The sequence below is a fragment of the Leucopleurus acutus genome (assembly GCF_964270905.1).
Source record: "Leucopleurus acutus genome assembly, chromosome: 10".
In the NCBI taxonomy this organism is placed as follows: Eukaryota; Metazoa; Chordata; class Mammalia; order Artiodactyla; family Delphinidae; genus Leucopleurus; species Leucopleurus acutus.
In genome coordinates, this window is record NC_139153.1 from 32895500 (window position 1) to 32922670 (window position 27171).

At 42.4% G+C, this 27171-nt stretch overlaps 2 protein-coding genes across 5 annotated transcripts in view; both read left to right on the top strand.

Annotated features, from left to right (window-relative positions):
* ARF4 (ARF GTPase 4) overlaps positions 1–27171 on the top strand; it is a 1077785-nt gene that overhangs the window by 710144 nt on the left and 340470 nt on the right. The window lies entirely within an intron of this gene.
* ARHGEF3 (Rho guanine nucleotide exchange factor 3) overlaps positions 1–27171 on the top strand; it is a gene marked incomplete at its 5' end in the record, with an annotated part of 270965 nt that overhangs the window by 228703 nt on the left and 15091 nt on the right. For 3 of the 4 annotated variants that reach the window (XM_082849015.1, XM_082849012.1, XM_082849014.1), the window contains 5 exons: positions 2066–2173; positions 16771–16941; positions 19856–19918; positions 22283–22379; positions 22532–22608. In XM_082849015.1, coding sequence (XP_082705141.1) covers positions 2066–2173; positions 16771–16941; positions 19856–19918; positions 22283–22379; positions 22532–22608 — 516 coding nt within the window. Of the gene's footprint in view, positions 1–846; positions 961–2065; positions 2174–16770; positions 16942–19855; positions 19919–22282; positions 22380–22531; positions 22609–27171 lie in introns of those variants that run through there. The other variant, XM_082849013.1, reaches the window with a different exon arrangement.

Consider the following 27171-nt stretch of genomic DNA (forward strand, 5'->3'; position numbering starts at 1 on the left):
GTGCAGGATTATCTGAGACCCAAGTCCTGATCCTCTAGGAAATCCCCCATCTTCTCACTTGCTGCAATGCAGTTTGTGCCACCAAAGGTGGTATATCACAACTCTGGCATTTCCAGCCAAAGCAGGAGCCATTCAGGGGATGCTCAAGAGGCTGTGTGTGTGTGTGTGTGTGTGTGTGTGTGTGTGTATTCAATATGCCCGCTGGTAATGGAGCTCTGACGTAAAAAAATATTTTAAAAATCCTCCTCTGGGCACAGATACTCAGGAGCCAGGCACTGGACAGGGAGCATCCTTGAAGGGCGCTGTCACCTGGAAGCAGAAGGGCTATTGGATCTTTCTCTTCAGCATTTAAATAATTGTAATGCGATGTCTCTCATGTTGAGAGATTCATCCTTTGCATTTTGGAACTAAGCCTTCCCAGTGTTCGGAGAGTTTCCTGCTGTCTGTTCAGCTCAGCATACCAAGAGGCTGGAGAGGTACCCGGCAGCCCAGATTCATTCTCCGTCTTGGAAGTATTTGCTTCGAGAAATCATGAAGTCACTCCTGGCCACGTTGTGGAATTGTTTAGTGCTTTTTAAAAAGCCTTTTAATTTTTCTATTTGAATGCCAGAAAGGTTGGGTCTGTTTCAGAGAATGCTTCTGATTTCTGAGGCTGGCAAGGGCATAAACTGACATGAGAGTTTCTCAGCAGAACTCCAAATTCAGGCAAGATTTTTCCAAGCACCTACTATGTTCACAACACCCTGCAGGGGTATTCAGGAGAATCTGAAGTTCTGGCTTAACTCTCAAAACTTTGAAGGCAATGGCTGAAAAAGAAAGATGAGCATCTTGAGGCTCCCTTTGGAAATGATTGAGTTTTGCCACAACCATTGGCAAGTTTGGTTTTTTCCATCAAAATTTGGTGTCTTCATGTGCTGTCAAGCATCTCCTGCAGGTCAGATGGAGCTTAGGAAGACAAGGGTAACTGTTCTCTTTGTCTTTGGAAAGTGTTTTGTCTGTCATCTCTCTCTTCTCCACAGCCTGTTGTTTTTATTTATGTAATTCTCATCTGCAGAGTCATTGGTATGGGTAGGCTCCCCTCATCCATCAGCTTGGTTTGGGGTAACTTGCAGATTTGCACGTTTTATGTGGAGATGATTTTCAAAACTTGTGGCTATGTGTAGTATAAAAACTGATGCTTATGGTAGGGTTTTCTCTCTATATGTTTTCTTTTGCTGTCTGGTTGTTATTTATAACTATTAATATGTGCATTTCAAATATACTGTAGATACAAAGATGCTTTGTTAAGAGCCTAGCAATAGAGTAACTTCTTTAAACAATATTTTTTTAATTTGGTATACTTAAAAAAAATGATTTTTTGTGCTTTAGAAAAGCCATTGCATATTAGAAATTTGGAGAGTGGCTTCAGGTAAGTTGGAGAAAACATTTTTTAAAAAGATGAAACCAGGGCTTCCCTGGTGGCGCAGTGGTTGAGAGTCCGCCTGCCGATGAAGGGGACACAGGTTCGTGCCCCGGTCCGGGAGTATCCCACATGCCGCGGAGCGGCTGGGCCCGTGAGCCATGGCCTCTGGGCCTGCGCTTCCGGGGCCTGTGCTCTGCAACGGGAGAGGCCGCAGCAGTGAGAGGCCCGCGTACCGCAAAAAAAAAAAAAAAAAAAAGATGAAACCAGAAGCATCAAAAGACAACTGCCTGACAAGGTCATTGGATGGGAAATCTGAGGCAGCTTTTCTCTACAGGAGGGGTTGAGGAGAATCATGCTACTTAATGGAAGCCTCTGATTTAAAAGCTGGCAGATATATTTGGGGTGAAGGGAAAGGAGAGATCCCTGCCCATTTGCTGTCCACTCAGAGGCTGCTTCTGTTGACATCCCTCTGCCATTTCTCCTTCCCTGGCTCCTAAGCCAGGTCACCTCCACACAGCTGGAGTGAGACAGAGCACTGTTTACATTCCACAGATCGGTGTGCAGCCAGCGGCTTGTGGAGTGGGGACATTGACTGTATAGTGGAGTTATGTTGTCTTCGTAATTGACCTTGACATTTTCCTTTCCTTTTTTTTAACCCTACAGGAGCCTAGTAATAAACGAGTCAAACCTCTTTCCAGAGTCACATCCCTAGCAAACCTCATCCCACCCGTGAAGGCCACACCGTTAAAGCGCTTCAGCCAAACCCTGCAGGTAAGAAGGGCACAGTGGGCTCATGTTTGCAGAAAACCACGCTGTGTGGGAGGAGCCATCCCTGTCCTACCTAGAACCTCCCCTGGTTTCAGATTGACATGAATCAATGCTTATTTCAACAGAAGAGAGCAAGTGAGGGGACTGAAAGGAAGAAAGAGATGTTTTCAAGCTGTAAACTGGTGTCAGGCAGAGTCCCTCGAGGTGTAACTGGAGGAGTCATCTCTGTTGGGCTCCTCACAATTATATGTCTCAGTCCTATGCCCCATCCAGATGCGCTATCATAGGTTTTGTCCCAACATATCTATGGGCCTCCCAAGGGAACCAGCACATGATGTAAGTTGGAGGGCAGGAGAGCCTAGTGATTTAGACCAGGGTCTGCAAACTATAGCATGTGGGAAAAAACTCAGCCCACCCCCTGATTTCTTATGGCCCTGGAGCTAAGAGTGGTTTTTACTTTTTAAAATGTCTGGGAAAAAAATAGAAGAGGAATGATATTTCATGACCCATGAAAATTATATGAAATTGAAATTTCGGTGTCTATAACTAAAGTTTTGCTGTCTATAACTAAAGTTTTGCTGGAACACGGGCATGCCTAAATGTTGATGTGTTTTCTGTAGCTGCCATTGCACTACAAAGGCAGAGTTGAGTAGTTGTGAAAGGGATCATATCGCCCACAACACCAAAAATATTTACTATTTGGCCCTTTACAGAAAATGTTTGTTGACCCCTGACTGAGAACAAGGGCCCTGGAGTAGAAGTATCTCACTTCTGTCCTTGGCTGTGTCACTCAAAGACTTTGTCACCTTGGGCAGATAACTTCATATCTCTCTAGGTCTTGCTTTTATTCCTCATGGATACCTTGGGGGATGATGCTACCAGCTCCTTTATAGAATCCTTGTAAAGATTTACAGGATAGTGCATTTAAAGGACTTAGCATAGTGCCTTGGCCTGTAGTTAGTAATCACTAACTTCCTAACCAGCTAATGTGTAAATATTAACTACTATAATAATTCTTTGGTTAACAGGTGGTTTGTAAACTCCTGATAAAGTTTATCTTTTAAAGTGAAAATCGAGACTTGTCTTAAGGCCTTGGGCCCAATATGATAATCATAAAAATCCTCTTGTAGACTGAGGCCCACGAAAGTCATGCCATGAAAAGGCTCACCTTGTTCAGCTGAGGAGTAGTCTTGAGTCTGCCAGTTTCTTACATGTCCTGAATACTTTTGCTTAGCGGTATTTTTGTCTTGACTTTCTGAGTCATTAAGAAAATTGTGGACCAGGGAATTCCCTGGCAGTGCAGTGGTTAGGACCCAGCACTTTCACTACCAAGGGCATGGGTTCAGTCCCTGGTTGGGGAACTAAGACCCCACAAGCCGTGTGGTATGGCCAAAAAAAAAAAAAATTGTGGACCAGCACCCAAGGCTTATGTCCCATGCTATGAAATCTATGATTTGAGAACTGTTTGAAGTCTCCCTCACCCATGCCTGTCCTTGTTACCACACCATTCAGCCAACGTGCTGTGACTTTGCACAGCCCAAGCTCTTCTCCCCACTTTCCTACAGGTGCCGTCCCTCACCAGTGCTAATCCCTCCCTGCCCATTCCTCTGTTAACTCTGCTAATATTTCTCCCGAATGAACACCTCATCGTCTCATTAGCTGTGGGTTTGGCTCTGTGCTGGAATCTCTGGGCCCCTGGTTATCCTCTGATCCCCTTTGTGGGAGAAAGGAGGAGAAAAAAAATAAGGTCGTCTTGGGGGGCCAGATGAAGGTCTTCGAAGCTAGTGAAGAAAAGTGTGTTCACCTTCTCTCCCCAGTGACCAGTCCCTAAGCCCTCTGGCCAAGTTCATCACAGGCTTCCACTGGGAGATCATCACTGCCCTAGCCCTGCACATCTGGTCTTTTGCTGAGTTCTGCTTTTTGAAAATTCTTTAGCCTGTCTCTTACCATTTCACGCTTTCCTTCCTGCCCCAGTGGCTGTGGCTCAAGTTCACCGTAGTTATTTCAACCTCCGTGTTGCCAGCCATCTCTTCCCATTGTCTCTCTGAGGAGAGTCCACTGTCTGCCCCAGGAAGGGCCTCACTCATTCCACAAGAGTTAAGTGGGCCCTCGTCATGCACCAGGCTCTAACTCCTGCCCTCACGTTGCTTACATCCTGGGTAGAGTTGCCTTCTGGCAACTTGGTGGCCACATCTGGCCCTCGGTTGTGTTTTGTTTGGCTGCACATTGTTTTGAGCTAACGTTTAGAAATCAAAACAGTCCACGTAAGAATCTGGACTTCTGACTTCTTTTGAGGAATTGGAAGGCCTAGCAGTGCTGGGCCTATGTTCCCACATGGCACTTATGAGCTGTGCCTAAGTAGCCAGCCAACTGTCATCTACAAATGTCCCCACTTCTCCCAGTTGTCCTCCCAACACCTGGCCTCTTCACTCACTGCCATCAGCTTGCCTGGCCTGTAGACTCCATGTATATGCTCATGGGTCCAGGGAGAGCACTGTCTATGCCTCCTCCCCACAGCCCAGCCCCGACTCAAAGCACAGTGCTTTAAGATCTTCCATTGTCATACCTTCAAAATCTTTCCTTAGGCTTCCCAGGCAACCTTTATTTCTTTTCTCCTGTTTCTGCCCTACACAGATCCCACACAGGGAACACTGCAGGAAATATTTGATCACCCTACAAATTTGCATTGACCTAGAGAACTGGGACAGAAGGAAATCAAGCCATGTCTGAAATCCAACAGACTGAGGCCAGGCAAAGATGAGAAAGCCAGATGCAAGGCGGGGAAATCTGACAGGTGGAAATTGGTTTCTAAAACCTCAAAAAATTTTTTTGGCAAAATAGTTTTTTATTTACTTGTTTAAAATATGATAAATAGCTAATTCCAGGTTCCATTTATTGGACAGAAACGACCCAGTAGAAACAGAATAATTATTCGTAATGGTTATACACATGAACATAGAGAGAACTTGAACAGTGTCTTTATGCTGTGAGTGTGTCCTTGGCGGGGGGAGTGGTCAGCAAATGGAAATGTGTCCCTGAGGTTGTATGCAGAGTTAGACAGCCATGTTTGCAGGATGACCTGCAAAGCACAGAGAATGCCGTCTTGCCCCCACGTATCTCCCTGTAAGTCACCTTGGCACATGCAGTGCAAGTTTTGCAGAATTATTTCCAGTCCTAGCATCCCAATAATTGCCTCATGACTTTATTGCTTCCTTCCCCAGGTAGAGCGGGATAGGTGTTAATGTAGCCTGAGGAGCGGGGAGGATTGTGGGGGGGAGAGGGGTGGAGGCCCCAAAGGCGTACTTAGTGGGCCACCTTCACATCCTTTCCCATTTTGCCTGTGGTGGTCTTGATGCCCATTCTAAGAGGGGAGAAACAGAAAACAAGGAGTACAGGGCTGCCTCAAGCCTCTCGGTAGTCCTTCATCCCTTACCCATATGTGTGTATTATTTTTTTCTGCTTCCCAAAGCAGCTCATTGCTGTCATCGAGCAGCTTGCTCCTCTGTGGCAGTATCCCTTGTCCCTGGCTCCTGACACCTTAGAGACATACACATCCCTGCGATATCCAGTTAGGTCTCTCAGGTTGGGCTCCTTTTATCATAGGAGGAGAGATGAGTTAGGCCCAAACATGATGCTTTAATCAATAATAGAACACTTAGCAGTCCTTCCTCTGGCTTCCTTGGAGGCCACAGGTTAGCCCAGGAGGGTATCAAGAGAGCTCGGGGCTGGCAGCCTCTTCCAAAAAGCTTAAGAGCCCAGTCACAAATGTGAGTGGTCCTTGCAGCGACAGTTCAGCAAGACACTGCAGGACTTGTTCTCTGTGGCCTCCCTGCCCCCCATTCCCCCGGTGGACTGGGGGCTCGGGCCTCAGCACAAAGGCAGCATTTGTGGAGGTCAGAGAGGGAGAGCCGACTGCACGGCGCTCCGTCTGCTTCTGACCAGGGAGGTTAGCGCTGCTGGTAGACTGGAGCACAGATGTCTAGATCCCTCTGGGCCTATAAATCCCCTCACTGGGCTGCCCAGCTCTGAAAGGGGCTGGTCTGTGCTCACTCCTCATGTGGAGTGACGAAGGCGAGCTGCCTCGGCCGGTCGATCGCTGAGTCCACCTCCCTGTCACGGCCGTGCAGCTGGTGGACTTGTTTAGGCCGAGTCCAGGGCATGCTATGGGATGCTGGGCTCCTTACCCTGTAACTGAGCCCTGTGTTCTCTTTGAACGTGAACTGTATTTCTTTTCCATTATAGAGTGTATGCTCATTACGGAAAAATACGGAAAAGAGGAAGGAGAAAGATTCCACTCCCAAACAACCCCTGTTAATACTTTATAATTTCCTTTCAGTGTTATTCTAGGTCTATCTATGAAACTTACACACTCTGGGCCTAATTTGGTGTTACAGTCTTTCCAGCCTTATCTTTGTGTTTTCTGTCTACCTCTGGATTTAAACCTCCCCCCCGTGGCCCCAAGGACTGTGGATGATCAGTTTTTCTTGCATCTCTATTGGTCTTGGCCTCACATATTTCCAGGCTACGCAGTTAGGTGTATAAAGGTTCTTCTTCATCATTGTCACACTCTCTTGGGGGAATTGTACCTTTTATTAAAATTAAATATTTCTATTTATTTCTTTTAATGCTTTCTGTCTTGGATTTTATTTTGTGTTTTCTTATTTTCTTTTTTTTGCATTTTACCTGGTGTATCTTGTTTATCTCTTTTATTTTCATCCTCCCTTTGTCATTTAGCTGGATGAAAGTTTTATTATGGCTTAAAGGAAGTGTTATATCAGTTATTCTTGGAAAATATCTTAATGGACTGAGTACATATTATTCCAACGTGATGTGATTTATTTTATATAACCAGTCTCCTATTAATGGATATTTAGGTTGTAAATATTTTTATGTTATTAAGTAACTCTGTGTTGAATGTTTTTTTTATGACATTTGTCCTATATATATATATTTTATTACAGTAAGGCCAGATTTTAAAACTATTTGTATTGATTATCTGAACATCAAAAATAATATTATCAGGCTATTCTTAGTACACACTCACATAATTCAATCAGTTTATTGGCTGTATTTGTCTTTAAACCACGTCACAGGTATTGTTCTAAAGAATGTATTTATCTTCAATATAATCTTTTTTTTTTAATTTATTTTATTTATTTATTTTTGGCTGCGTTGGGTCTTCGTTGCTGCACACTGGCTTTCTCTAGTTGCGTCAAGTGGGGGCCACTCTTCGTTGCAGTGCGTGGGCTTCTCATTGCAGTGGCTTCTCTTGTTGTGGAGCACGGGCTCTAGGCTCACAGGCTTCAGTAGTTGTGGCACGCAGGCTCAGTAGTTGTGGCGCACGGGCTTAGTTGCTCCACAGCATGTGGGATCCTCCAGGCCAGGGCTTGAACTTGTGTCCACTGCATTGGCAGGAGGATTCTTAACCCCTGCAGCACCAGGGAAGCCCTTATTAGTTATTTTTTAATTACCCACAATCCTCTTCATAGTTGCATTTTACGGTTAATCACCTTGAACTTGCTGACTTCCTCAATCAACTCTTCTGACCATAATGAACTTTTAAACTTTGTATTATGGAAAATTCCAAACACACAGCAAAATAGCAGTATACCATGAATGCCCATATGCACACAATCTCTAGGCCTCTCCTGGAACCGTTGAAACTACTTCAAAAGCACTTACCGTTGTGATGAAACATCTCGCAGGTAAATCTGATCTTTGGAGGACTTAACGGGTAATCAAGTGGGAAACTCAGGATGGCAGGAGAAACCCCAAACTCAAAACAGGTGTCTTCTGGACCCCTGCCACAGTTCCTTCTGGAGGATTCAGTATTGTTTGCACTCAGCCATCAGCCTCTTGAGCACCATCCCTGCCATTGCCCGGCTCGCCTCCTCAGCGCTTGTCCCTCCTGCCCAACCTGTCCTATTTTTTTAAAGTACCTCCTATTGGGCTTTCTTTTCTGATTATATAACATCATTTTTAAAAATGAAAAATATAGAGAAGCACAGGAAAGGGAATAAAAATTCTTGTAATCCCATCTTCCCATCACCAAAAAACTTCTATTAACATTTTGGTATCTACTCAGGCAAACTTTTCTTTTACTATATACTTGTGTGAGTATTTTTTAAAAACAAAATTGTAATCATACTATTTTTTAACTTGCTTTTGTCTTAACAGTATAAAATAACCTTACAGTATAAAGACATTTTCACGTCATTAAATATTTTTCATGATCTCAATTCTTAATCGGTTCATATAGTATTTTGTCAAAAGGATGTATGTTTATTCAATCACCCTTCTATTGCTGAATACTTAAATTGTTTGGATTTTTCCACCATTATAGATAGTACTGCTTTAAACATCCTGATCACAAATCTTGTATATGTCTTTATTTCTTCTTTCCTTACATTATGTTGCCAGAAGTGGAATTCTGGTCAAAGAGTGTAAACACCAAGCCATCTGATAGCACTAGTGCTAGGCCTCTACTTTTTTTTTTTTTTTGATTGGAGTATAGTTGATTTACAATGTTGTGTTAGTTTCAGGTGTACAGCAAAGTGATTCAGCTATACATATACATATATCCATTCTTTTTCAGATTCTTTTCCCAAATAGGTTATTACAAAATGTTGAGTAGAGTTCCCTGTGCTATACAGTAGGTGCTTGTTGATTATCTATCTTATATATAGTAATGTGTACATATATGTTTATCCCAAACTCCTAATTTATCACCCCCCACACGTTTCCCCTTTGGTAACCATAAGTTTGTTTTTGAAGTCTGTGAGTCTGTTTCTGTTTTGTAAATAAGTTCATTTGTATCATTTTTTTAGATTCTACCTATAAGTGATATCATATGATATTTGTCTTTTTCTGTCTGACTTCACTTAGTATGATAATCTCTAGATCCATCCATGTTGCTGCAAAAGGCATTATTTCATTCTTTTTACAGCTGAGTAATATTCCATTGTGTATATGTACCACACCTTCTTTATCCATTCCTCTGTCGATGGACCTTTAGGTTGCTTCCATGTCTTGGCTATTGTAAATTGTGCTGCACTGAACATTGTGGTGAATGTATCTTTTCAAATTATGGTTTTCTCCAGGTGTATGCTCAGGAGTGGGATTGCTGGATCATACAGTTGTTCTATTTTTAGTTCCCACCTGCAGGGTAGGAGGGTTCCCTTTTCTCCACCCCTTTCCAGCATTTATTGTTTGTAGACTTTTTCATGATGGCCATTCTGACTGGTATGAGGTGATACTTCATTGTAGTTTCAGTTTGCGTTTCTCTGATAATTAGTGATGTTGAGCATCAGGCCTCTACTTTTGACATGTATCTGTCTTGGACAGAATTGCTTCTTTGTGTTCTCACATCCTAATTCTAGACTCATAGTCACATTTCTCCCTCTCTTTGGGCAAGGGTGCAAGGGTTTGTGTTGGGCCTGGAATGGCTCAGAGATGATGAGGATGAAGGGGAGAGAGGACATTTCAGGTTTGAGGAAGGAGTGTGGAAAGACTGATGCCATCTAGATCTGAGAAGTAAGTAGGAAGAGTACCAGCATATGTGCTTAATCTCCATGGGCTGGCAACCATGATTTTCTTCTCCAAGGACCTCAAATATCACCCCTTGGTCCAAGGTCATATACTTTCTATAGCTGATAAAATCTTTGGTCCTAAGTTATTTGGCAGTTGTGGAGAATGAGCCCAAGGGGTAGAGGGGTGTGTGTGTGTGTGTGTGTGTGTGTGTGTGTGTGTGTGTGTGTGTGTGTGTGTGTGTGTGTGTGTGTGTGTGTGTGTGTGTGTGTGTGTATGTTGGGGGAAGCAACCAGAAACCGTACTTATTACCTGTCTGGAAGGTAAGGATGTAGTTGAGGAGTAACCTGTATTCTGTGCTAAAAGGAACTCCTGATTTTCTGCTGTTCTTTACCATTCCTGCAATAACAATTAGACTGTTGTAATAGTTGACTATTGCAATTTAAAGGTTGTCATTTTAAATTTAGTACTAACATCTTCCATTAGTTCAGTATTTATAGCAAGCCAAGCTCTGTGCAAGGTCCTTTATGTTCGTGGCCTCATTCAAAACTCTGCAGGGTAGAATTCATCACCACTTTATAGGGAAAAAACCTATTGTGTGCTTTTCTGCACAATAGCCAGGACATGGAAGCAACCAAAATGTCCATTGACAGATGAATGGATAAAGAAGATGTGGCACATATATACAATGGAGTATTACTTAGCCATAAAAAGAAACGAAATTGAGTTACTGGTAGTGAGGTGGGTGGACCTAGAGTCTGTCATACAGAGTGAAGTATGTCAATCCATTTAACAGTAAGCTATCTGCTACAAAATAGCAATGGTAAATGTAGAGAATTTCCCTGGCTTGAACTCTTTATTGGAGCATGTTATCTTTGGCCGTAGAGACCTTCTGTTTTGGGAAAAGGACAAGGGAGTACCCCACGGAACAGGCAGCATTAACAAACCAAATCTTCCATCATGCCTAACGTGCTGGGTTTACATTTCCTCTGACATGTGTAAAGGGGCCCCCTTTTCCCACCTACAGCATCTTTTCCATATAGCCAGTTCAGGCATAAACATGAGCACCCATTTCCTAAATCTGCAGTATCTGTGCCTGCTGTGGGGCCATTGTTATTTTAGCTGCCAGTAACTATGAGCTTTGGGCTTTTGACTCATTTTCTGGGCCAGATTCCCTCATGGAAAATCTTGCTTGTCCTGGAACATTTTTCAGTCCAGGCCCAGAATCCCCATAACTAGGGGGACCTATGTACATGATTCTGTTTTGAATCCAGCCCCTTCCAAGCTGGGTCCCTTACTTTGAAGTGAGCCTCTCCTGGTCACCGTGGACCAGTGTTTCTCACCCCAAGGGACATTCAACAGCATCTGCAGATGTGTTGGTTGTCACAGCTTGAGGTGGAGGGGGAACTACTGTCATCTAGTGGTTAGAGGTAAGGATAATATTAAACATCCTGCAATGCACAGGACAGCCCTTCACAACAAAGAATATTCTGGTCCAAAACATTAGTGGTGGCAAGGCTGAGATTCCCTATCACAGACTGAGAAGTAGCCTGAGACTCATCTATTTGGGCACATGCATTCCAACACACTTTAAATTTTACCCTAGAGGAAGCAGGGTAGGATATTGGTTAAAAATTGCAAGTGGGGGCTTCCCTGGTGGCATAGTGGTTAAGAATCCACCTGCCAATGCAGGGGACACGGGTTCGAGCCCTGGTCCGGGAAGATCCCACGTACCACAGAGCAACTAAGCCCATGCACTACAACTACTGAGCCTGCGCTCTAGAGCCCACGAGCCACAACTACCAAGCCCAAGAGCCACAGCTACCGAGCCCTCGTGCCACAACTACTGAAGTCCGTGTGCCTAGAGCCCGTGCTCAGCAACAAGAGAAGCCACCGCAATGAGAAGCCTGCGCACCGCAATGAAGAGCAGCCCCTGCTCGCCGCAACTAGAGAAAGCCCACGCGCAGCAACGAAGACCCAACGCAGCCAAAAATAAAATAAATTAATTTTTTTAAAAAAGCATTTAAAAAAAAATTGCAAGGGGATGGGGGAGAGTTGCACTCAAATAGACCAGATGTGGATTGTCATCCTGAGTTCACCATTGACCTGGGTTATTAAATTCTGGAGCACCATTTATTAGCTGCATGACCTTCAGCAAAGAATCACCCTCTCTGAGCCTCAAGTTTCCTCATCTATAAAAAAAGGGTAGGAATCCTCACCTCTTGGGCATAGCAGGGCTCTAAAGCCCCACTCACAGAGCCCAGCACATACAAGCAATGACATTCATTCATTAAGCAAAATTGTTGAGGTTCTACCATGTGCCAGTGTTGGTGAATCCGTCAGTGAACAGAACAAATAGATATCCTTGTCTTCAAGGAGCTTACCTTCTATTGGGAGGAAACAGACGTGTCAGAAACAAACCGGTAAATGATATCACACAGCACATGGTGAAAGAGAGCCAGAGCAGGGGGATGGGCAGTGGCAGGGGCACTGGAAGGGATGTGGCTGTTCTCCTCTCTCTCAAGGCATTCCTCTTCTTTGGATTTTTCCTCCTAGCAGTAGTCACTTTTTCTCCGCCAGCTCCAATCCTCTCATCTAATTGTGGCCAGCTGTACTGATGACTGGTAGGGGTGCAGGTATGGTGTGTGGTCAGCACTGTCATGAACACCCCCCCATGGCTTGGGCCTGGTTGGCTGTGAGCTGTCTCCAGGGCCAGCCAGCTGCTAACCATACCTCTGTCCAGCATTCTTTATTTCTTTGGGATTCTTCCTTTCAGCGTCCTTCCCCTTTCTAAGTGGAGTTTTAAAAAGACAAAATGTTTGTTTTTGTTTTAATCCATCCAAATTAAAGGTGTAAATCTGAAGTTTGATTGGTCAAAGAGCCACTCAGTCATTATTCCTAAAACTGAGCAAATGCATTCCCTCTTCTTAACTAGACTTAAACTCCAAGAAGGCTGAGTCCCATCTGACTGAAACCTCCCTGCAATGCAGGATTTGCATGTAAACAGCAGGTACAGTCCCCGTAGTAGAAAGAGCTCAGGTCTTGGAGTCAAACACATCTGGTTTTGAATCCTAGTTGGGGAGATACCTTAGCCTCCCTAGCCTCAGTTTAATCATCAGCCAGATGGGAATAAACTCTCACCTTTCAGGGTGGTTGTGAGGATCGGAGAGAACTCATCGGAAGTACTAAGCATGGGCAAGTATGTACGGCCCCTCTGTGATATACGTGGTGAACTTCATCCCTGTCCCTTCCCCCTTAGTACCCAAGCCCAGCAATCACTAAGGAAAGACAAAACCAGGAATTCTTAGAGATGGAGCTCCTAGTATAGCTCACCTCTCTCTTTTTTTCCCCCAAACTGCAACAGAAAAAAAGTCTCCAACTCTGGGAAATTTTTCAATAAAAACATAAAAATATGTTCAATCTTATGTTCGAAACATGAAACTGAAGTTAAGATGTATTTGTTCTTCCTATCAGATTGACAATAATATCCTATTGATGAGTGTGAAGGGAAAGGTACTATCATATACGTTTCTGGAGACTATGAAGTTGAACAGACTATTTGAAGGTCAATTTGCCAGTACTTATAAAATGTTAAGAAGTTGATACTTCTTAGACCAAGGAATTCTACTTAAGGAATCTGCCTTACAGAAATACCAGCATAAATACATAAAGGATGTTCACTAAGGCACCTTTTATAATAGCCAGACACTGGAAACGATTTTAATGTCCATCAGTTGGAGGTTGATTAAATCCATGTGGTCCATCCAGACTATGGGACACTAACTCTGTAGCCATTAAAAAGAATGGGTGGAGGCTCAAGAGGGAGGGGATATGGGGATATACATATACATATAGCTGATTCACTTTGTTGTACAGTAGAAACTAACACAACATTGTAAAGCAATTATCCTCCAATAAAGATATAAAAAAAAAAGAATGGGTGACTTAAGAGGTATAAACTACTATATATAAAATAAATAAGCTACAAGGATATATTGTATAGCACAGGGATTATAACCAATATTTTATAATAACTATAAATGGAGTATAATCTATAAAATGTTTGAATCACTATGTTGTACACCTGAAACTAATATAATGTTGTAAACCAACTGTACCTCAGTTAAAAAAAAGAATGAGTGACTTTGGACAATGGAAATGTTTTCAAGCTAGAGGTAGTGATTGCACAACACAGTGAATGTACTAAAGGCCACTGAATTGTTCACTTTCAAAGTGGTTAATTTTGTGTTATGTGAATTTCACCTCCATAAATTATTTTTTTTTTAAGAGTGGGTCTTATATTCTAACGTGGAGAGACATGTTGTTGAATGAAAAGAGAAGACATTCTGTTTTCTGTGAATATTAGCAAGTGCATGGAAAAGGTGTGGAAAGACCCGAACAAACTTATAGCAGTTACTTCTAGGAAGTGTACTTGGGAAAATGAGGGGATGTGTACTTAATTTTATATATTTTTGTATGAAAATTTAAAGTTAGCCTAAATTACTTTCAAACTGGTGGTGGGGACGGGGGACACTTGAAGTTGGTCAGGGGCTGACACTGCAACAAAGAAGGCGGTTGATTCTCTCAAGTGAAAGTGGAAAATGTCTTTGATTTTGAATCTTCTTTTTTGTGTTTTCCTCTCTTTCTGCTCTTTAATTCCTGCCCTAGCTGGCATCAGAACCGCAAACTGAGATGAGTGAGTTACTTGGTGACTCACTTTGCTTGTTCTGACCTTTCCGTGCCTGTGGCTAATTGATTTTGAGTGCTGGGGGGATCTGCAAGCATTAGTCTGGTCACTGTTTATAAAGGCCTGTTTTCAAGAGATCACAGGGATTTGTGAGATACCATTAGTAAAATGCATTTGGAGCAAGTACTTTCTTGACCCTCACAGGGCTGGTCCAGTGATCATGAGCTCATTAATGAGCCCAGGAGCTCACAGGTGCCTAGGCCAGCCTGAGGAACTGTGTTACTGCTTGCAAACAGAGCTCGCTTCCTGCTTCCAGAAGGTTGTGGTGATACCCTGAAGCCCCTTGGCAGTTTCTTTTTATGTTTTTCATTTATTCATTTTTCTAGAATTATACAAATTTGTAAACTAGGGTGAAAATTACCTATAACGTCATCAGGCAAAAACAATAGATTTGGTGGCATTCCCTTTGTATCTTTGCTCATGTGCATTTTTTCATGATTATAAAGTGTTCATACACAGATTTTAATCCTAATTTTATTTTAACTTACAAAGAAGGGATTTTTAGCTGTTAAAAGTATCTCAGAGTTATCTTAATTGGCTAGATAACATTCTATCAAGCAGATGAATTATAACTTGTTTAACAACGCCCTTATGTTGAATAGTTCTTTTAAAATTTTCTTTACTTTCTTAAATTTTATGGTTGAATCTCAAAATATTTGGAAGCTACCTTATAACTCAGAGATGTCTCAGAGATGACGGCTCATATGTCACATGCAAAGTCAGTTCCTGCCCTCAGGAAGTTTATAATTCAGAGCAGGTGACCAATAAGTATAATAAAATCTGATCATCATTATATCAGAGAGATGTCCAGATTGTTCTGGGAAAAGATGGGAGAACACTGGTAAAGGCTTCCTAGAGGAGGTATTTGAGTTATATCCCAAGGACAGTTAGGAGTTAGCCAGCAAGGCAACGAAAGAAAAGCATTCCAGGAAGAGAAGACTGCTTGAAGGAAGCACAGCAAATGGCAAAGCATGGTACATTTAGGGAATGGCAGATAGCCTAGTAGGGCTGGAGAATAGGGGGCTCATGGGTGAGTGGCAGGAAGTGATTCCAGATAGATAGACTGTGGTCAGATTACAAGAGGACTTCTGTGCCAAAATAAGGAGTTGGAACTTCACATTGAAGGCCATAGACATGTGGCCACAGCCATGGCAGGGAACACTTGCTAAATAAGAATGTGGCTTTTCAGCACAGCAACACCTCATTGCTTTGGCAAAGTTTCCAGTAAGTGTGTTGAAATCATCTAGGATGAAGGCTGAATATGATGCATTCAGCTTTCTTCTTGATCATTTGTATTTGTCAAGAGAAAGCACTGTGGTAGCATGTTTCAGCCACAGGGGAGGACTTTGGATGACTAGACCACCCCAAAGCCTACCAGGACCTCTTTGTAAAATAAGAACATAACTTGGAACAGGCATCATTTGCTGCCAAGATGGTAACTGACAGAGAGAACCACAACTGAGGCGAATGTAAACAGAAAGAGGAATGTATCAGTATTAGCCCTTAGTCTTAGTGGCTCTTCCTGGCTTCAAGCACACTGAGATCCAGGGGCTGGGTGTGGGTAGAGCTTGCTGCTTCCCTCCTTCCCTCCCTCAGACTCTCTCTCCATCCCTTATTCTGTGTGTCCCTTTATTCTCTCCTATAGTAGACACACTCTTCTGTGTGAACAGAGAGAGCTGCCTCAAGAAACTCCTGCTTATGTTATTTCGTGAGCTTGCAATCCCAAAGGAAAAATCTTCTGCTCTTTCTCCCATGAAGCACACAGCAAATTTCAGGGAATCGCATGTCCCCCTCTGAACCAGGGTGGTGGAGTACTCTGATTGGTCAGGTCTGGGGGAGCCTGCCCAAACTATGTGAGAGGGGATACCCAAGGAGAGTAGGCAGTGTCCCCAGAAGGAGGAGGAGAGTAGGAGTACTGGCCAGATGTTCTTTTTGCTTTTTTTTTTTTTAAAGGACATCCACTACTGTTAACCTTTGTTGTTCTCAAGAGCGGAGGTGTCCACGGGAGAAAAGTAGAGCTCATCACTTGTCTGAGAGCCGCCTTTGCGCATGCATTTGACCTGAAATGTTTTTGTGCTGTGGTACACTTGGTTATCCCGGTCTCGCAGAACGGATACTCCCTTCAAGTCTCTGAAAGCGGCCCCTTGCCCGATTTTCCTTAGCACGTAGACACAAGACAATGCCCTACTTCCCACAGGCCTTGTGACATTGTCCTCTCTTTCTTGCAAATGTCTGATTTATGCTCTGTCAGTAACAGGAAGCCACTCAAACGATCCACCCAGTCCTGCTGCTGCCCCCGTGACGGTTTGTTTTTCTCATTGTTTAGCGCTCCATCAGCTTCCGCAGCGAGAGCCGCCCTGACCTCCTCGCCCCCAGACCCTGGTCCAGAAATGCCGCCCCCTCGAGCACGAAGCGGAGAGACAGCAAGCTGTGGAGTGAGACCTTCGACGTGTGCGTCAATCAGATGCTCACGTCCAAGGAAATCAAACGTCAGGAGGTAGGCTGGGACCCCTGGAGTTGCCCGTGTGTCTAGAACAAGGCACACTGAAGGCGAGAGCCAAGCTGGGGTCTACACCATGGTCTCCAAGTCAGTTCTTCACTGCATTGATAGAAGGATGACAAATGGGCATGTCAGACCTTGTAAGGAGCTGAGAAACCAGCATCCAGCTGGATGGGTGTGGCCCTGACTTTTAAAAGAAACTGATGTGGGAGAAAAAAAAAAAAGACACTGATGTGAAAATCTGAATTTACAAAGAAGATGAATCAGGAAGTGTCTGTTTAGGACCATAGAGTTCACAGAAATAATCATTTTACTTATATTTTAATAGCACCTTCTAGAATATTCTAAAATATTCAGTTTATGAAACTTTGATCCAGTTTTGGGGAAAACTTTAATATGGAATGCAGTTAATTTCATTCCCTGTAAATTTTCTGTATCAGTAGCCTAGATGGCTATGATAATACTACTTTACAGAGAACTTGTCATGTGCCAGGCTGTGCTAAACACTTCAAAGGTGCATCATCTAATGAAATCCTTGGAATATCTATTTTAGCAGAGAACCTGACGCTGGCAAAAGGAGTACTTAAAAACTTTCTGGGTTTTTGACTTCCACAATTCTTTTCTAGGACTTTATCAGCCAGGCACACTTGTACACAGATGAAAAGATGCACGTATAAGGTTATTCATCACAGTGATGTTTACAATAGTGCCAGAAAGAACCTGAACATCTATTACCAGGTCCTGGTTCCATAGTGAATGTGCATACATTCTGTAACTATAGAAACACGAGAAGTGATGATATGTATGTATGGCTAGGTGAATAAAGCAAGGCACAAAATAGGGTGGTATAGTATGCTACCATTTACGTCAAAAAAGTAAAAATGAGTGTGTGTGTATGTGTGTGTGTGTGTGCGCACACGCGGGCTCGCATATTTGCTCATAGACGCATAAAATATTTCTGAAAGGACATGTAAGGAGCTGGTAACGTTGTTGCTTCCTGAGAGGTGAACTGGGTGGTGAGAAGGAGGAGGTGAGAGGGAAGTTTTCACCATGTGCCCATTCCTACGCTGTAAATTTTGAACCATGTCAATGTTTGTCTATTAAAAAATGAATAAATAATTAAAAAATAACATGTACACTGAAAAAATCATTTGCAGAAATATGGCAAAATCTTAACAGTGGTTAACAAATGGTATTGTGGATAATTTTAAATTTTCCTCTTTATACTTTTCTGTGTAATAGTGTGCATATATAACTTGTACAGTGGGAAGGAAGGAAGGAGGGGGGGATTGATTCTGCAGATGAAGAGATTACTAAGGTACAGTGAACACGAGGTCACCCACCTAGAAAGTTACAGAGCTGGAGCAGTGAACCAAATCCCATGGTCTTCAGAGTCACACTGTGCTGCCCACCCCCCTCCACAGACACCTGACTGTGGTGTATCCCAGTGTGGGGTTTTGTGGTTTTCCTCTCTTGGGGGCCACATTGCGCTCTGGTAAAACAGACATACAAGGAAATCTGAGGAAGGTCCAAGTAAAAATATTTAATTGTACTGCAGCCACCCATGTCCTCGTTTTGATAATGCTCTGTAGTTATGTAAGTTGCCACCATTGGAGGAAGCTGAGTAATGGCTATAAAGGACCTCTCTGTATTATTTTTGTAACTTCTCATGTGAGTCTAATTATTTCAAAATAAAAGGTTAAACAAAGTAGAGTACCAGGAGGGCATGACATGGAAGCTTTACTGGGGGCCTTGAGAGGGGTCACCATGCACTGGCCTCCAGTGCAGTGTTCTGCCTCTGCCCGCTGGGCCAGGGAGCACATTCATTGTCCTGCTCTCCACCAACCCCAGGGATGGAGGTGTTCTCCAAGCCTGCTCACCTCTTCCCTCTGGTCTGAAAGAAACGTAGTAGTCACCACAGGCATGTAGTTCTTTAATAACATAAAGTTTGCCAACAGTTGAGACTGTCAGATGAGAGAGAAAGAGTGTTCTGCACATCATCACTCTTAAATTATGATGGCTTAACAGAAGCAAATCATTGCGTCCATTTACACACTCTTGCACACAGCCAGCTCCTGTAACTTTATTTATTGTGCAGTGCGGGGCCAAGAAGTAAGTTAGAATGAATTAACTTCACCAGACGTCTAGAGTGATAAAATATCGGATTCTTCCTGCAACACAGCCTTAAGACAAGTGGCTGATGGGAATAAAGCTTTCTGTTGAGATTTTACCTTCTGTTGAATAGAAGGAAGACAAATTGTGATGGCCCAATTAATAATAATTCCATGTCCATCACTGAGAACAGACCCCGAATCATTTATTATGATTGTCACTCACAAAAGAGACATGGAATCCATGGCTCAGACACTAATTATTTCACCTAAAATAGTTCCATCTTGTTCAGCTGCATCACAATTGTGTAAATGAAATATGACTTGTTGGATTAGAAACATATGTGGAAACTCTTTCTCCCACAGACAAATAGGCACATTACACAGAAGTTTTGCAAAATCTTTTCTTTGTAGGTTTTAGCCACTAGATGCAATTGCTTCGGGTCAATTTAACTTTTTAAGAATCCTTTAAAAATCCTTAAGAGGGCTTCCCTGGTGGCGCAGTGGTTGAGAGTCCGCCTGCTGATGCAGGGGACATGGGTTCGTGCCCCGGTCCGGGAAGATCCCACATGCCGCGGAGCGGCTGGGCCCGTGAGCCATGGCCGCTGAGCCTGCACGTCTGGAGCCTGTGCTCCACAACGGGAGAGGCCACAACAGTGAGAGGCCCGCGTACCGCAAAAAAAAAAAAAAAAAAAAAAAATCCTTAAGAAATAAGTAGATTTGGGGCTTTGAGCATCAGTTGAATTTGGTCTCAAAAATGAAAGGAAAGTTCAGTAAATGTGTTTTACCTTTCCTTGCAGGCCATCTTTGAGCTTTCTCAAGGAGAAGAAGATTTAATAGAGGACTTGAAATTGGCAAAAAAGGTACATTCGAATCCAGTGGTCCTTTGAGTCACCTCCTGCTTTTTTCCTCTGAGTAATTTTACAGTTCTAAGATTGTGTTTTATTAGTACTCATTCTATGACTAAGACAGGTCATCAAAAATTGAGAAGAACCTACAAACCAAGTAGTGGGGAAAACGTCTCAAAGCAGGAAGGCTCTAGATCTGGCACCATTAGGGGTTCTTCTCTACATGTCTCTAATGCACCTGAAAGAATACTTCAGTTTAATCAGAAAGTGTTCATCGGGCCTGGCTTCACATGCATTTCATTGTCCTAGAAGTCTCACATGCAGGTCCCCTTCATCCCTGGGAGAGAGTGTGTAGACATCTGAAACTGGAACCATGTCTTAGAAAGTCATTTGAATCCCGTAAGTGGGTAAAGTGGTTCATTGAGGCAACTGCACACTATCATGTAAGTTAGAGTCTTTTATATGGAAACCTGTTTTTAATCACTTTGTGTGTGGGAAGGGAGAGGAATTTCATGCCTTGTAGTCTGTGTAGTCTTGACAACAGCCTTCCTTGAAAACCTTTCCATTCCACTGACCCCCATGGAGGGTAAAATCCAGAATCCTTCATCTGATACTCACAGCCTCCTTGAAAAATCAGAGGGTTGTAAAGATACTTCCCTTCTTTTAAGTGTCCTTAGTTCAACTTTATGCTAATGTCCTTAGTCCAACTTTATCCCATCTGTAGCATTCCTGAGAAATGGCTATCCAAGCTTTTCTTGGAAGCAGCCAAGAAACTGAGTTTTGGGCAGGGCTGAGGAGGAGGAAGGTGGGGAGGACAAAGAAGGCATTTAGGGGCTTCCCTGGTGGCGCAGTGGTTAAGAATCTGCCTGCCAGGGCTTCCCTGGTGGCGCAGTGGTTGAGAGTCCACCTGCCGATGCAGGGGACACGGGTTCGTACCCCGGTCCGGGAAGATCCCACATGCCGCGGAGCAGCTGGGCCCATGAGCCATGGCCGCTGGGTCTGTGCGTCCGGAGCCTGTGTTCCGCAACAGGAGAGGCCACAACAGTGAGAGGCCCGCGTACCGCAAAAAAAAAAAAAAAGAATCCACCTGCCAATGCAGGGGGACACGGGTTCGAGCCCTGGTCGGGGAAGATCCCACGTGCTGCGAAGCAACTAAGCCCGTGCACCACAACTATTGAGCCTGTGCTCCTGGAGCCCGTGCTCTGCAACAAGAGAAGCCACCACGATGAGAAGCCGGTGCACCTCAACGAAGAATAGCCTCTGCTCGCCGCAACTAAAGAAAGCCCATGCACAGCAATGAAGACCCAACGAAGCCAAAAATAAATAAATATAATTAATTTTAAAAAAAAAAAGAAAAAGAAAGCATTTAACTCTGGGAGACATCTTTCTGGTCATACATCCAACTCCTCCTTCCTGCATCAAGATTTCCCTTTTTCACTTCTGTCCTTTGCTTTGCTGGTCCTACCTTCCTGGAAACCCTTCCCTTTCCTATCAACCATCCATATCCACCTATCTTCCAGAAGCAAACTCAAGTCTCAGTACTTTCTTCGACAGTATTTACCGCCTCCTTCTCTATGCCAAGCAGCTCATCTTTAAATTCTCCCTTAGCCATTCTACCTCTAATTCTCCAGTCCTCTAGAGCAGTTACGATTTGATGAATTTTTGCTGCAGTGTGATAACTGTCCTGTTTTTAATCTTGAACTATTTTTTAAACATATATTTAATTTTCCATGCCTTTTTTTTTTAATCTTCCCAATTAGCTTTATAAAACTCCTTCAAGGCAGGGACTGTGCGGTCTGAGTGTTTGTATTCTATTGCAGTGCCCTGGGTATAGTTATGTGTTCATGTGGTTTAATTGTCATTAATAAGAGGTAATAAGATTGGCAGAGATTTTGCCCTCTTTGCTTCAAATCCATAGTAAAGGATACCAAGCACCTTTTTTTCCCCCTTCCTTTACTTAGTTTAAATATGGACTAATTGAAAAATAACCTGCTAGTAACTAATTTTGTATAAAGTGGGAGTTTTTCAAGCTGCTAGACCTTCAATAAAGTTAATTTTTAAAACATTATACAAATCAAATCTGCGCTATACTTAGGATTTGTGCCCTTTCCGAGATGTAAGATATACTAGAATTTTAAAAAAAGAAGCTTTAAAAAAATCTGCTTTGGTTCATCAACAACCACAAAAGGCTCAAGGCAATTCTGGATTCTCATCTGCTCCAACCACACCCATCTGCTGTTTGTGCAGCATTATGGGAGAAGTCGTGGGGAGAGCCAAATATTTTGTTATTGCGTAGGGCCTCTCAGAAGGCATTTACATTAACAACTTACTTCCTCTGATTTTAAATGTTTGCCTCCATCTCTTGCCCTTCTTGTGCAGGCCTATCATGACCCCATGCTGAAACTCTCCATAATGACAGAACAAGAGTTGAATCAAATTTTTGGAACACTGGACTCCCTGATTCCTCTACACGAAGGTATAATTTTGTTCCCAGAATGAGTCTTGACTTGTAGCCTTGAGTTGTCTTTTAACCAGTCATGGTTATGTAATAATGTGAGTAACCCAAAATCTCCCAGCCCTGTTCATATAAGCATTCAAAATAAGCATTCTGTTTGTTTTTTTTACCAGACCTCCTTAGTCAGCTTCGAGATGTACGGAAGCCCGATGGCTCAACTGAGCACGTTGGCCCCATCCTCGTGGGCTGGGTAAGAAAAGTTCTCTGGTCTTGATTGAAGATAAATTTCAATAATGTAGATGGAGTTTCATTTTAGCGAGACTCGTTTTATTGGCAAACACTGGTTTCACGTCAGAAAAAATTAAAGTAGCAAATTTCTAGTAAAATTTATCATTACATTTAGCCTTTATCTCCTCAAAGCATGGAAACAATTTTATTATTATTATAAATGTACTGCATTTAAAGATAACATGGCCTTTATACAATAAAAGAAGTAAAGGCACACGTGAAATTGTTACTAGTTTCATATTAAAGAAAGTAAAACTAGTTAATATTCACATCAGGCCAATTATGAATATAATTATTACATTTTTTATTCTAGTAAAAATTTATGTACTGCTTCCTGTCCATCACTAAGAAAGCTTTTATTCATGCTACAAAAAAAACCTCTTGTCAAATGGCATTTCATAAATGTTGTTAGTGTTTAACATATATCTGATCCTAAGCAACTTCTTAGGAGAGCTGGTTATTATGCTGATCTTTATCCCAGTATAACCCATACCCTTTCCTAATTGAAGAAATCACCTGTGACTTTAGGTTACGGGTTCTAATTTATGGTTCTGGGGCTGAACTGGTGGTGTATTGAGTGCATAATGTGGTTGTTCAGTTGTAATTTATTTTAGACAAGGCATGCACTCTCTATTTTGCCACAATCCCCACCACTCCCTGTTATGCATTTCTGTTTCCTTCTGTGAGTCCTCGAGTGTTCCACCCCTGCTCCAGGTTAGTTCAGGAGTCAATTTTAGCACTGAGGCTAAAATATCCCAAGGGTATCTGAAAGGCAAGTAATGTTGTAAGATGAATAATTTAGAAAACATGCCTTAATATTTCAGGAGAGATCATTCATCTTACATTTTTGACTTTGATTTTATTATGAGCCATGCTAGATGTCTTAACTTCATTAGCCCACAGATAAATTTCTCTAAAGAGAGTTAGCTAGCTGGAGACAGAGGAAGTGTAATGAGAAGAGAGAGTCTGGCTCAATCTTTCTTAAACTTCCTCAGTCTGTGGATTGCTTTGTTGGGAGTGAGGGCACAACTCCAGAATAGCATGATGACCCCTCTGTTTTTGACAAGATGGCAATGTAGAACTACAAGGTTTCCTCAGACGTCATATACGAATTGTCAGTTCATGCCAGAAGCAAAAATGAACGCATTTGCCTTGTTACTAATTTTTTTTCTGAAATAAATGCACTTCATTAGGAAATTAGTTTGATATGGGGTTAGATTTTGCAGTCATTTTCTGTACGTACCCCAAAGAAGTTTGACGATGCCGGTCCATTGCTATCTGGACACTTCCCACATCAAATGGGAACTTGCAGCTTGAAGAGTAGCCTAAAATTAAACAACTGGCCCACTGTTACCAGACCTCATGAGAAACGGTCCTTATTCATCAGGACCGATGAGCAGTTAAATGTTTTCCCTCTTTTAACTGCAGATGTGTCCATGTGAGTGGGAATTGTAAACCAAGGGGTACATCTGTTTGAGTTCTGGTCTTTTTAACAGAACAAAATAAACATCTTAGTGGACTTTGAATGAGAAAAGTCAGAGCCCATTCAACCCATGAAAAATTGATTTTCCCCCCCCAAAGGAAAAAAGTGAAGAAAAAAAAAAAACCTTTTAAACAAGTGAGTTTCCCAAGTGAGATAGCCCTGGCCAGTCCTTTTGACCTTAGAATGAATCAATTACTTTGAAGACCTTAAACAGAGTGGTGGGTTTTTTTCAGGGAACCACCCTCATTACTGAGGATCAGTAACCATAGGTTGGCCTGTTCTCATAAGCCTCCCCTTCTCATAAAGAAACAACTTCCCAAGTGACATCTTCATGCTAATGTTTTTTTCAGTAATGAGGTAATTTATCAAGTCTCCAAGGCAGCAAGTTCTCATGTTAATTTGGGTTCTCATTAAATTTTCATTCCAAAGAGAGAGGCAGGGTACACGGAAGCAAAAAAATACATTTGCTCTATCACTTTTCATGTTAGGAAGATAGAAAGAATTTCTTAAAAAAAAAGGCTGAGTGTTGCCCTTAGAAATTCTTGATAGTCTCCTTAAAGAGATGGTGAATAGTTCAGAGCTTTTGAGGGTGGTGGGGAGGCCAAACACATTTCAGACTGGTTTTGTCTCCAGCTGAGCAAGTAGTTTTGTTTCTCTCAACCACAGTTTCTTCAATGAAAATATTCTAGGGTTAAATAATAATAATATTAATAATAGCTGTTACTTACCGATTCTTAACCAGGAGCCAAGCTCTTGTTACACTTTCTATCTGCCATATCGCAGTATCTCACTAAAAGAGGACATTAGTATGTGCATTTTGTAAGTGGGGAAACTGAGGCTTCTGAAGGGTCACCTGACTATTAACTGTCTGAGTTAGGCTTTGAACATGATACTCCCTGGTTCCAGAGTCTGTCGTCTTAACTACTGAGTTATCACAGCGTATTTTGGAACCAAGATGTGTATATTCTTCATTCCCTATCTAGTTAAAGGTCACCTGTGGCTTTTTCTAGCCAGTGGGCTGAACCAGATAGCTTTTCAGGTTATGCTCAGGAAATGAGCACCCTGTGAGCAGTGAACACAGGACCAGAGCCAGATTTGGTTGCCATGGCAGCAGAGGTGGCAGGATCAGAGAAGGTAATGGCCCATTGGACAGCAAGCGGCCCGTGTGGTTGGGGTTCCTTGCTAGTTTACATCTGATGGTTACTACTGATTTGTTTCTCCATAATGAAAACATTGGGCATTTCCAGGTCTTTTTAAAAAGCCAGGAAGTGGAAATGAAAATAAGAGGGCCTGAGTCTCTTTTTAATTAGTTCTGAAGATCTAAATTACAAGCCACAGCGCCACATCTGGAGAGAGAGAGAGAGAGAGAGTGTGTGTGTGTGTGTGTGTGTGTGTGTAAGTACCAATCATCATTACTTTCAAATACAACATTGAGGAAAGAATTTCTGTAGCTCTTTTTAACACAAATAGATGGGTTTTTTAAAATAACATGTAAGGAACGTAGACATTTCCAAGGAATGTTAAATTTGACAGTGAACTTTTAAACATTACACATCCAGGGTGTATGTGTGTGTGTGTGTGTGTGTGTCTGTGTGTGTAAGCACCAATTATCATTACTTTCAAATATAACATTGAGAAAAGAACTTCTGTAATTCTTTTTAACACAAATAGAGGTTTTTAATAACATGTAAAGAAGGTAGGCATTTCCAAAGAATGTTAAACTCAACAGTGAACTTTTTTTTTTTTTTTTTGCGGTACGCGGGCCTCTCACTGTTGTGGCCTCTCCCGTTGCGGAGCACAGGCCCCGGACACGCAGGCTCAGCAGCCATGGCCCATGGACCCAGCCGCTCCGCGGCATGTGGGATCTTCCCGGACCGGGGCACGATCCCATGTCCCCTGCATCGGCAGGCAGACTCCCAACCACTGCGCCACCAGGGAAGCCCAACAGTGAACTTTTAAAACATTACTTTCATGGTATCTTGTTTGGTTTCAGTCACTGAAAATAATTTCAAATAAAGGTATAAAAGAAGTAGCAGAATAGTTAAACTTTGACCCATTGTTCAGATGCTGCCACAACTTATTTTTAAGCTGTGTTCACAAACCATCAAATATTACCTAATCTGGTAATCCATTAAACATTCTTTCATTTGTTCATTCAGAATACAGACTTTGAATGTTTATTGTACAGTAGGCCCATTGCACAGTACTAAGGATGCAGAAATGAAAGACCCTCTTGCCACTGTCTTGCAATGAATCCCTCCACAGAGGAGGTGTTATGGTAAAAGCGGCTTCCTAGTCCAGGGAGAGAAGCAAACACAGCAGGGCCATTGGCTGCATTTTATTGCCTCCAGTGACTTTCTGGAAGCTGACAACCCGTGCATGAGGATGCTATCATAGGGAGGAGTGGAAAAGGGAGATGAGCAGCGCTTTCACTGAGTCTCTGACTCCTTGTTTGCACCATGTGACTGATGGGACATGTCAGGGAAATTAGTATTTCTCTGGAAGGAAAATGGTGGACTTGAAGTATTCCAAAGTCTTTAAGCTTAAATTGTTCTTTGCATGGAATTGTGATGTTAACCATTAGGTATAGCCAAGAATCATTCTGGCCTGTCAGAACTAATTTAAAAGATGTTTCTAAATGCTTTCTGCATCTAATTTTTTAGTAATTATACTTTTGCTTTAACTTCTTGGAGTTCTTTATATTTGGTCCGCCTTGGAATCAGGTACCTTAAAACTGATGTAGAGGTGCTTGCACTGGGCCATGCAAAGGGCTGGGCTGTGGAGTCTGACTCCTTTCTTTTTGAGCCACTAAGTCTTCTAGATTAGTTTCTTATTAATAATTCTAAAAGAACCCGTGTTTAAAAAAATATAGGAGACTTTCTTCTCACCAGATACTTTTCAAAGTTTAGGACAATTCTGTATGCATATGCAATAATTCCAGTTTAGGAAAATTCTGAATTGTGTGCATATACAGTAATTCCAGTTCTTTTGTGTCTAGCTTAGATTGGCAGAAATGCAAACAAATTATTGAGGTGTTAACAA